General features: G+C 54.4%; 1 protein-coding gene across 8 annotated transcripts in view; it reads left to right on the forward strand.

Annotated features, from left to right (window-relative positions):
- LOC147115454 (TRAF2 and NCK-interacting protein kinase-like) overlaps positions 1-12,217 on the forward strand; it is a 218,749-nt gene that overhangs the window by 97,678 nt on the left and 108,854 nt on the right. For all 8 annotated transcript variants that reach the window (XM_085989725.1, XM_085989722.1, XM_085989718.1 and 5 more), the window contains exon 3: positions 6,461-6,517. In XM_085989725.1, coding sequence (XP_085845851.1) covers positions 6,461-6,517 — 57 coding nt within the window. The remainder of the gene's footprint in view (positions 1-6,460; positions 6,518-12,217) is intronic.

The raw sequence follows: 12,217 nt of genomic DNA on the forward strand, positions 1-12,217 counted from the left end.
CTCACTCCCTCTGGTTCGCTCCCCCTGGTTTTCCCCCCCCCCCCCCTCGCTCCCTCTGGGTCGCCCTCACTCCCTCTGGTCCCCCCTCCCCTCGCTCCCTCTGGGTCACCCTCTGGTTTCCCCCCCCCCCCTCCCCTTGCTCCCTCTGGTTTCCCCCCCCCCCTCGCTCCCTCTGGGTCGCCCTCACTCCCTCTGGTCCCCCCTCCCCTCGCTACCTCTGGGTCACCCTTTGGTTTCCCCCCCCCCCTCCCCTTGCTCCCTCTGGTTCTCCCCCCCCCCCCCCCCCTCGCTCCCTCTGGTTCTTCCCCCCCCCCCCCTCGCTCCCTCTGGTTCTTCCCCCCCCCCCCCGCTCCCTCTGGGTCGCCCTCGCTCCCTCTGGTTCACCCTCTCGCGTTCCCCCGCCCCTCTGGTTCTCCCCCCTGCCGCCCCCTTGCTCCCTCTGGTTCCTTCGCTCCCTCTGGTTTTCTTTCCTTCTTTCCTTCTTTCCTTCCTTCCTTCCTTCCTTCCCCCTCGCTCCCTCTGGTTCTCTTCTCCCCCCCCCCCCCCCCCGCCCCATGATGGCATGAATTCCAAGATATTTATCATCACTAAAGCTGATGAGCCTTGACGGTCTTTAGGTTTTGGGGTGGGTGGGGACTGATTGGGAAAGCCCTTCTGGCAGTGTGATCATGGATGGTGTCGGAGCCGAGCTCAATCCTGCCCTTGCCTGACGCCCAGCTTTCTAGCAAGAATCACTGGATGGTCGTCGGGAACAGAAGCTGTGACCAATATTCCCCTCCCTGTCTTGGGCGGGTGGAGGGGGGGTAACTGAGGCCTGTTGTATTACCCGCAGCCCAGCCCAATGGAGATTGGCCAACTGCGCTCAGGCTGGGCTTAAGCCCCGGGACCTGCTTGTGAATCGCAGCAGCCAAGTTACACAGCAAGCTCCAACAATCAGCAATGTGATAAATGACCAGATAATCTGTTTCAGTGATGTTGATTGATGGATAAATATTGAGAACTTCCCAGCTCTCCTTCAAAATAGTGGCCGTGGGATCTTTTACGTCCGCCTGAGAGAACAGACGGGGCCTCGGTTTAACGTCTCACCCAAAAGAAGGCAACTCCGACAGTGCGGCACTCCCTCAGTACTGCACTGGGAGTGTCGGCCTGGATTTCGTGCTCCAGTCTTTTGACTGGGGCTTGAACCCACGACCTTCTGACTCGGAGGCGGGAGTGCTGCCCACTGAGCCACGGCTGATGGCAAAATAAAATACTCTTGAGAGCAAATTAAAAACAGCTGCTGATTGTACTGTGCCTCGCTTCTTCCCCCCACAGTCACTAGTCTTGTTTCTGTTGTTGGATCAGACTGACTATTGCAGATCATTCAACGCTCTTACTGATAACATTGCTGCCCCCGTCTGGTGCCTCTTGTTACTGCAAACGCAACCAAGAGCACGTGCAGTGAAGCTCGGCCTAGGCACCTCCTCCTCCATTTATTCTTCACCTTCCTAGCGTTGACTTTCCCTCGCATGCAGGCACTTGCAAGCAGGCTCATTGGATAGAAGAACATAAGAAATAGGAGCAGGAGTCGGCCATTTGGCCCTTCGAGCCTGCTCTGCCATTCAATAAGATCATGGCTGATCGTCGACCTCAACTCCACTTTCCTGCACTATCCCCATATCCCTTGATTCCCTTAATATTCAAAAATCTATCGATCTCTGTCTTGAATATACTCAATGACTGAGCCTCCACAGCCCTCTGGGGCAGAGAATTCCAAAGATTCACCACCCTCTGAGCGAAGAAATTTCTCCTCATCCCAGTCCTAAATGGCCGACCCCTTATTCTGAGACTGTGACCCCTGGTTCTAGACTCCCCAGCCAGGGGAAACATCCTCCCTCCATCTACCCTGTCAAGCCCTGTAAGAACTTTGTACATTTCAATTAGATCACCTCTCATTCTTCTAAAAAAAAATTAAAACATTATTTGTTCTTGACTGTGGGCATCGCTGGCAAAGCTGGCATTTATTGCCCATCCCTAGTTGCCCTTGAGAAAGTGGTGGTGAGCAGCGTTCCCGTTAAGCCATGCGGTCTAGAGGTCCCGCACCGGCCGCTCACCAGCTGTTAAGTGGGAAAATTTGAAACCGCTGCAATCCGGGTGGTGAAGGTGTTGCTCCGATGGTGTAAGGCAGGGAGTTCCAGGAACAGCGACATTTGCGCAAGTCGGGATGGTGTGTGTGACTTGGAGGGGACCTTGGAGGTGGTGGCGTTCCCACGCACCTGCTGCCCTTTCCCTTTTTCGGTGCTGGGGAAGAAGATGCTGTTGGGGGTTTTTAATGCCAATCCGTCAGATGCGCGGTGACTTTTACTGACACCAGCTTTTTATTTCCAGGAAAGTCCCTCACTGCCACGGTGGACTTTGAACTTGCGTTCTGAGTTATTAGCCCAGATACATAATCACCGTGCTACCATACCCATTCCACACAAAGCTATCTCGTTGGGATTTGTTATTCTAATACTGAGTAAACCAGGTGCAGGGCACCCCTGGGGTTGAGGAGAGTCTACGGTGAATTGGGGAAATAGTGACCTCGGTGATGGCAAACTTTAGGTTTTACAAGAGAGATGAGTTGCACAGTTTTGAGGAAAGAATGGAATGCGCTGCCTGAAAGGGCGGTGGAAGCAGATTTAATAGTAACTTTCAAAAGGGAATTGGATGAATACTTGGAAAAGGAGACATTTGCAGGGCTACGGGGAAAGAGCAGGGGAGTGGGACTAATTGGAGAGCTCTTTCAGCACAGGCACACTGGGCTGAATGGCTTCGTTCAGCGTGCTGTATCATTCCATGGTTAATTCTCAGAGTGACAGAATTATAGGCTGTTGAACCTCCAGCTGAGGAAATCTCTTGTTGTTTTCTCTCTCTGTGTGACCAGGGGCTGTGATTAAGTGACATAAGAACTTAAGAGCATAAGAATTAGGAGCAGGAGTAGGCTATACGGCACTTCGAGCCTGCTCCGCCATTCAATGAGATCATGCCTTATCTTCGACCTCCGCTCCACTTTCCCGCCCGATCCCCATTACCTCAGTTCCCCTAGAGTCCAAAAATCTATCTCTCAGCCTTGAATATACTCAAAGACTCAGCATTCACAGCCCTTTCGGGTAAAGAATTCCAAAGATTCACAACCCTCTGAGTGAAGAAATTCCTCCTCATCTCAGTCTTAAATGGCCTACCCCTTATCCTGAGACTCTGTCCCCTAGTTCTAGACTCTCCAGCCAGGGGAAACAACCTCTCTGCATCTACCCTGTCAATCCCCCTCAGAATCTTATGTTTCAATGAACTCACCTATCATTCTTCTAAACTCCAGAGAGTATAGGCTCAATTTCTCCTCCATAGGACAGCCCCTTCATCCCAGGAATCAATCTAGTAAACCTTCATTGCACCGCCTCTAAGGCAAGCACATCCTTCTTCAGATAAGGAGAAGGTAGACAAATGTATTGTTTCTTTAGCCTCTTGCATTAGGAGGAGTGGGATTAATTGGAGAGCTCTTTCAAAGAGCCGGCACAGGAACGATGGGCCGAGTGGCCTCCTCCTGTGCCGTATGATTCTGTGATGGGTTGGCGTAGGGGAGGATGCGAAGGGTCTTAACTTGAACACAGCTGAGATATAGGGAGGAGGGAGCGAGTGTAGGACGAGGGATTTGGAGCTTGGGAGGGATGAGCGGGAAGTTCAGCGGATGGATCATGGTATTGATTTAAAATCTGAATGAGGAAGGTTGTGTTGCCGTGAGATGTGACGGTTACACAATAGTGAGCAATCGGTAACTTGGCGCTCTTTAAAAATGGAATAACAGCGAACGTTAAATCCAGTCGTTGAACTTCAACAAAACCTGGTGTTCGAGAGAAGCGGCCATCTTGATGGCAACCGGGGCTAAAAGGGTTAAATAACGAGGACAGGTTGCACAGACTAGGCTTGTATTCCCTGGAGTTGAGAGGTGATTAAGTCGAGGTGTTTAAATTGATAAAGGAATTTAATAGGGTTGAGAGAGAGAGAAATACAGGAAATTATTTTTTTTATCCGGCACCGACGGGACCGGCGTGGCGCCGGTTTATCCAAAAAGTCCGGATTACAGAGAGGTACAGTAAAAGGTACGAGAGCTCCGTACACAGCAACAAATCCAGGCTTCCCTGTTGCTTAGCAACAGGTGCAGGAACCCTGGTTACACAGTCACAGATCGAGGAACGGCCACTAATATGAAGTAAAACTTACCTGAACCTACTCCTGAATTTTGCCGGTTAACAGATTTCCGGTTATTTAGGTGCCGGTAAATTGAGAGTTTCCTGTATTTCCTCTGGCGGGGGGGAGTCCAGAACAAGGGGGGAGCATAACCTTTAAAATTAGAGCCAGGCCGTTCAGGGGTGATGTCAGGAAGCACTTCTCCACACAAAGGGTGGTGGAATTCTGGAACTCCCTCCCCCCAAAAAGCTGTTGAGGCTGGGGGTCAATTGAAAATTCAAAATTTGAGATTGATAGATTTTTGTTAGGCAAGGGTATCAAGGGTCACGGAACCAAGGCGGGTAGATGGAGTTAAGACACAGATCAGCTGTGATCTGATTGAATGGTCTTCTCCTGTTTCAGTGACGATTGGGTCAACTATGCAAAATTGCTCTCTTTGTCTTTCCACATCCTTTTCTTTCTGACTTTATGTTTTAACTTTCCGCCCTGCAGCCTCTGTGCAGTGTTGTGTCCGATAAATGACCAAGTTGATGTGGTCATGTAATTGCTACTGTTATTTCGGATTCTCCGGGAACATTCTTTCCAGATGTAACAGGGAGGAGACCACGGGGTGCAATCGCTACAATCGGCTTCCTCCCATTAGAGGGGCCCTCTAGTGTTGAGTTACACAATGTGCAAGTACAACACGTGGCACCCACAGCCTGGAAGAGGAGGTCCTGGAGGTGAGCGCCTCTCTCTTCCCTCTCCTGGAGACGCTGGGCTGGGAAGCGAGTCCACGAGCCCCAGTTTGCTCTCCAGGCCAAGTGACGAGCCTTCAGGTGTGAGCGGGATAGTTAGACATGGGGACCGTTCCAGCTAAGCCTGATTCCCGCGCTCGTCAAAAGACCCTCTTCTCCCAAGCTGGCAGGGGTCACTGGGCAGCGATCGGGAGTGAGGGACTCTGGTTGACTTGCTGTTTTGTTCCCTCTTTCCTACCCCAGGGGTGCTGGGGACGACTCTGAAGCCCCTGCCTCAGATCAGCTAACTCCTCACCGGCCAGTGATTGATCGGAGGGTTGTGGGGCTGGAGGAGGTTAAGAGATGGGGAGAGGGCGCGGCCATGGAGGGATTCGAACACTAGGATGAGAATTTTATAATTGAGGTGTTGCTGGGCTTATGAGGCTCGTCGAATCACCTCGATTAATTCTCTGATCAGACTTGAAGACCATCTTGTGCAGTACTGGGGGACTGCTGCACTGCCGGAGGTGCCGTCTTTCAACATATGGCTTCTGCTTCACCCCCTTTCCCCACCCCGGACTGTGGTATAACTGCGAGCAATCTCCCCGAGTGGGAAGGTTTGTGGCCTCACTGACTCGAGACTCCCAATCATTCATGCCACCATGTCAACTTTCATTCTAAGCCGTTCCGACATCTTGTAGGCACTCCGTCTTGAGGAACGTTTCATGCTTCGGGTGGGGGGGGAGGCAGGAGCGGAGAGCATTATATTCCCAGTCCTGGTGGGGAAGGGGGGCAGCTACCCAGAGGGAACAGTCCTATCATTGCAGAAAACCTTTCTTGTCTGGAGACAGCTGGGCAGAGATCGCAGGATCCCATTGCAGACCCCTAAAATTCTGGTGACCCCAACCAAAGATCTATCACCTATGTGAACAGTAAGAAAGAAAGAACTTGCATTTCTCCGGCGTCTTTCACGACCTCAGGATGTCCCAAAGCACTTTACAGCCGATGAAGTACTTTTGAAGTGTAGTCACTGTTGTAATGTAGGAAACGTGGCAATTTTCACACAGCAAGCTCCCACAAACAGCAATGAGATAATGACCAGATAATCTGCTTTTTAGTGATGTTGATAGAGGGGTAAATATTGGGCTCAGGACACTGGGGAGAACTCCCCTGCTCCTCTTCAAAATAGTGGCCGAGGGATCTTTTACGTCCACCTGAGAGAGCAGATGGGGCCTCAGTTTAACATCTCTGAAAGACAGCACCTCCGACAGTGCGGCACTCCCTCAGTACTGCACTGGGAGTGTCAGCCTCGATTATGGGCCCAAGTCTCTGGAGTGGGACTTCAACTCACGACCTTCTGACTGGAAGGTGAGCGTGCTACCCACTAAGCCACGGCTGACCATACCCCCTGCAGGCTGGAGTCAGGGCGGTGGGGGGGGTGGGTTTACTTTCCCAGGTCTCTGACCATGACACCTATAGCAAGAGAGCCCGGTGCAGGTTTGACTTCTCTAACACTGCTGTCATTTCTTTCTCTGCAGGGACGACATGTCAAGACGGGACAGCTCGCTGCCATCAAGGTTATGGACGTCACTGGGGTAACGTATCTCGCTTCAGTCAGGCTGGGCTGCCTCGGGTGTGGATCTACTGAACGTGGTATTAGAGAGTAATGCATGCAGTAGCTTCTCGACATGCCCAGGACTCCTTCGATTGCTCACGGGACAAACCGTTGTCGGACACGCTAACCGTCAGCGGTTCAAGGCGACCGTCAATATCGTGGGCGCCATGTTGGCGTTTTGATGATTTTTATAACCCAGCATTGGCCAGACCAGGTGCCCCTCTCCTCTCGGTCCCCTTCCACCCAGAGTCCTGCCGTGGATGGAACGGGCCAGGCCTCTGTCCCGCTCCGAGTGCTAATGGAAGGGATTCCAACAGGTGGGACTTCCCACTTGGATTTGCGGGGGTGGGGGGGGGGCGGGGGTGGGGGCGAGTTCCAGTAGCGCAAAGAACGCCGTTGAGTGGGGCGGGAAATGGGCTGGCTCAGTGTGGTCCATCAGTAGCAGTGGGATGGCGGGGCCGGTTGTGGGGGGGTGATGGATAGCAATGAAGAGGAGGGTAGAAGCTCTTTGAGTGTCTCTTTGGGCAGGTGAGCAAGGAGAGTGTCTGCATTACCTGGGTGGGGATAAGGGTGATGAGTGACGGATTGAATGTGGGGGTGAGGGAAGGGTACAAAGAGTAAGGAGTTGGATGGAATACAATACTGGTGTATAAAACTGGGGTACAGTACTGGTGGATACAGGTCTGTCACTATAATACTGGGGTACAGTACTGGTGGGTACAGGTCTGTCACTGTATAACACTGGGGTACAGTACTGGTGGGTACAAGTCTGTCACTGTATAACACTGGGGTACAGTACTGGTGGGTACAAGTCTGTCATTAACACTGGGATACAGTACTGGAGCACAGAGACCGCGGAGGGTTGTAGGGCTACGTTACTCCCACGGTGAAAAGATGGGGGAAAACTTTTTTTCTCTTCCTGTAGTTGGTGCCTTTACCCCCCACGCCTCTCTTTCCCTCCCCGCCCCCCCCCCCCCCACCCCCAGCCATGGGATGCTGCCTCAGGGCAGTGAGGTAGAAGGTACGGTCGACTGCGTCACGCGTTACTCATCAGCTCACTTGCATTACCTGAGTCGGAGAGCTGGAGCTGGCTTTGTGCTTTGTGGGGTAGATCAAGTGTGTGCTTTCTGTCCTCACCTCGCTTTGCCCCTGTCAGACCGCAGGAGGCGAAGCATTCTCCTTTGAACAGCTACTCCTCCCTGCAGCCATCTTTAGAAATCCAGCGACACATGACGGAAGCATTATTGTTCCAAAGCAGCGAAATTTCTGAGCGTAGATTATGGTCCTGTCATCCCCCTACAGCTCAACACTGCTCCGTCTGAGGCCTTAATGATGGGCCTTGCTTTGACATCACTGGCAACATCGACTCCAGTGAGATTCTGTAATTATTTAATCTCTCAGCCCCCTTTGTTCATTCACTTCTTTTAAAAATAACATTGAACTGAAAGAGGAGTCGACCCCCTCGATTGTCAGTCCGATCATGGCTCACATACCTCGACGTTATGGAAGGAGCCCCAAAGTTGGTTGAGTTTATTGGGGCGATGACAACCTTTCAACAAAAATCATCTTTGCAGAGGAAAAAGTAGAGAGAGAGAAAGCCTTGCATTTCTATAGCGCCTTTCACAACCTCGGGACGTCCCAAAGCGCCTCACATCCAATGAAGCACTTTTTGAAGCATAGTCACTGTTGTAATGTAGGAAACGTGGAAGTCAATTTGCGCACAGCAAGCTCCCACAAACAGCAATAGGATAAATGAGCAGATCATCTGTTTTTAGTGATGTTGGTTGGGCGATATATATCGGCCCCAGGACACCGGGGAGAACTCCCCCGACCCCGCCCGCCCCCCGCCCGAAATAGTGCTGAGATCTTTTACGTCCACCTGAGGGGGCAGATGGGGCCTCGGTTTGACGTCTCATCCGAAAACGACCCCTCCGACATTGCAGCATTCCCTCAGTACTGCTCCCTTCGACAGTGCGGCGCTCCCTCAGTGCTGCTCCCTTCGACAGCGCGGCGCTCCCTCAGTGCTGCTCCCTTCGACAGCGCGGCGCTCCCTCAGTGCTGCTCCCTTCGACAGTGCGGTGCTCCCTCAGTACTGCTCCCTTCGACAGCGCGGCGCTCCCTCAGTACTGCCCCTCCGACAGCGCGGCGCTCCCTCAGTACTGCTCCCTTCGACAGCGCGGCGCTCCCTCAGTACTGCTCCCTTCGACAGCGCGGCGCTCCCTCAGTACTGCTCCCTTCGACAGCGCGGCGCTCCCTCAGTACTGCTCCCTTCGACAGCGCGGCGCTCCCTCAGTACTGCTCCCTTCGACAGCGCGGCGCTCCCTCAGTACTGCTCCCTTCGACAGCGCGGCGCTCCCTCAGTACTGCTCCCTTCGACAGCGCGGCGCTCCCTTAGTACTGCTCCCTTCGACAGTGCGGCGCTCCCTCAGTACTGCTCCCTTCGACAGTGCGGCGCTCCCTCAGTACTGCTCCCTTCGACAGCGCGGCGCTCCCTCAGTACTGCTCCCTTCGACAGCGCGGCGCTCCCTCAGTACTGCTCCCTTCGACAGCGCGGCGCTCCCTCAGTACTGCTCCCTTCGACAGCGCGGCGCTCCCTCAGTACTGCTCCCTTCGACAGCGCGGCGCTCCCTCAGTACTGCTCCCTTCGACAGCGCGGCGCTCCCTCAGTACTGCTCCCTTCGACAGCGCGGCGCCCCCTCAGTACTGCTCCCTCCGACAGCGCGGCGCTCCCTCAGTACTGCTCCCTCCGACAGCGCGGCGCTCCCTCAGTACTGCTCCCTCCGACAGCGCGGCGCTCCCTCAGTACTGCTCCCTCCGACAGCGCGGCGCTCCCTCAGTACTGCTCCCTCCGACAGCGCGGCGCTCCCTCAGTACTGCTCCCTCCGACAGCGCGGCGCTCCCTCAGTACTGCTCCCTCCGACAGCGCGGCGCTCCCTCAGTACTGCTCCCTCCGACAGCGCGGCGCTCCCTCAGTACTGCTCCCTCCGACAGCGCGGCGCTCCCTCAGTACTGCTCCCTCCGACAGCGCGGCGCCCCCTCAGTACTGCTCCCTCCGACAGCGCGGCGCTCCCTCAGTACTGCTCCCTCCGACAGCGCGGCGCTCCCTCAGTACTGCTCCCTCCGACAGCGCGGCGCTCCCTCAGTACTGCTCCCTCCGACAGCGCGGCGCTCCCTCAGTACTGCTCCCTCCGACAGCGCGGCGCTCCCTCAGTACTGCTCCCTCCGACAGCGCGGCGCTCCCTCAGTACTGCTCCCTCCGACAGCGCGGCGCTCCCTCAGTACTGCTCCCTCCGACAGCGCGGCGCTCCCTCAGTACTGCTCCCTCCGACAGCGCGGCGCTCCCTCAGTACTGCTCCCTCCGACAGCGCGGCGCTCCCTCAGTACTGCTCCCTCCGACAGCGCGGCGCTCCCTCAGTACTGCTCCCTCCGACAGCGCGGCGCTCCCTCAGTACTGCTCCCTCCGACAGCGCGGCGCTCCCTCAGTACTGCTCCCTCCGACAGCGCGGCGCTCCCTCAGTACTGCTCCCTCCGACAGCGCGGCGCTCCCTCAGTACTGCTCCCTCCGACAGCGCGGCGCTCCCTCAGTACTGCTCCCTCCGACAGCGCGGCGCTCCCTCAGTACTGCCCCTCCGACAGCGCGGCGCGCTCTCAGTACTGCACTGGGAATGTTGGCCTGGATCATGGACTCAAGTCTCTGGAGTGAGACTGGAACCCACGAACTCTTGAGTCAGAGGTGAGAGTGCTACCCACTGAGCGTCGGCTAACACCCAGGTAATGATCTGCGTTCACTCTGAAGGACGTGTGTTACTGGATAACAACAACAACAACTTGTATTTATATAGCGCCTTTAACGTAGTAAAACGTCCCAAGGCACTGCACAGGAGTATTTTAGGACAAAAAAATTTGACACCGAGTCACATAAGGATAATTTAGGGCAGGTGACCAAAAGCTTGGTCAAAGAGGTAGGTTTTAAGGAGCGTCTTAAAGGAGGAAAGAGAGGTAGCGAGGCGGAGACGTTTAGGCAGGGAATTCCAGAGCTTAGGGCCCAGGCAACAGAAGGCACGGCCGCCAAATGTTGCGCGATTATAATCAGGGATGCTCAAGAGGGCAGAATTAGAGGAGCGCAGATATCTCGGTGGGGGTGGGGGTGGTGGGACTGTGGGGCTGGAGGAGATTACAGAGATAGGGAGGGGCGAGGCCAAGGAGGGATTTGAAAACAAAGATGAGAATTTTGAAATCGAGGCGCTGCTCAACTGGGAGCCAATGTAGGTCAGCGAGCACAGGGGGTGATGGGCGAACGGGACTTGGTGCAAGTTAGGACATGGGCAGCCGAGTTTTGGATGACCTCCAGTTTAGGGAGGGTGGAATGTGGGAGGCCAGCCAGGAGTGCGTTGGAATAGTCGAGTCTAGAGGTAACAAAGGCGCGGATGAGGGTTTCAGCAGCGGATGAGCTGAGGCACAGGCGGAGATGGGCGATGTTACGGAGGTGGAAATAGGTGGTCTTTGTTACGCAGTGGATTCAAACACCACCCTGAACAAGGGTTAAAAGGGACGTGAGGAGAGTGAAAGAAATTGGAAACAAAAGAGCTACTGGAGATGCTGAGAGTTAAGGACCAAAAGTTTCCATTGACCATCTGACCTCTGAAAAGTGATTGAGCTGTAATTGTCTAACTAGCCTTGGCTCTGTTGAACACTGGCAGTCTGCAGCCACAGATGGTGAAAGGCATCAATTCACTGAAGGACGCAAATGAGAATATTAAACAAGCTGATCATTAAAACGTAGGTCCTGGGTCAGGGATGGAAAATTGTACAAGCAGAGAAACACCAGCAAACATCTGCACTTATCTTTATCACCACCCACCCACTCCCCCCACTCCCATTCCCAATTTCTTTTCCCCCTTTTTAATGACCTGACCTGGGGGTACGGTTCCATAGCTGCTTGCAGACCTCCTCTGTCCCAACGCTAGTGGCCGTTCCTCGCTTGGGCGCGGAGACAATTGACCACGGGCGGACGATGCGCCTGTGGTGGGACAGCACAGTCGAGACCTCTCCTGTCCGCTCCCTGCACGTGCACCTTCCAGCAGCGAGCGCTGGATCGTCGTGGGGAACAGGAACGACGGGCTCCTTTCCCGCGCCCACTCCCAACTTTCCATAACCCAAGAACACGTGCGCAAACTGCAGCATCCTTGTTGCTCCGATCAGCTGAACTCGGCACAGTGTTGAGGTCCGGACCCGTCGACCTGCTCCGGTTAGCTCCTTTGCGAAGCCGTACATAGGAATAGGAGGAGGCCATTCAGCCCCTCGAGGCTGTTGCGCCGTTCACTTAGATCATGGCTGATCTGAACCTCCACTCCATAATCCCTTGGTGCCCTAGTCTAACAAAATCTATCGATCTCGGTCTTCAAAGCTCCAAATGACCCCCAGCATCCACAGCCTTCAGTGCTCCTAATTTTAAGATTATACTTCTTGCCCCCGCCCCAACCACCCACCAGAGGAAACTGGCTCTCGCTCGCTCGCTGTCGCGCTCTCTCTCTCTCGCGCTCTCTCTCTATCTCTCTCTCTCTCTCGCGCTCTCTCTCTCTCTCGCGCTCTCTCTCTCGCGCTCTCTCCCCTATCGAATCCCTTTATCATTTTAAACACCTCGATTCGACCATCCCTCAACCTCTAAACTCAAGTGAAT

Source organism: Somniosus microcephalus, chromosome 6 (assembly GCF_052327205.1).
Source record: "Somniosus microcephalus isolate GS21.2 chromosome 6, FLI_Smic_1.0, whole genome shotgun sequence".
Taxonomy (NCBI): Eukaryota; Metazoa; Chordata; class Chondrichthyes; order Squaliformes; family Somniosidae; genus Somniosus; species Somniosus microcephalus.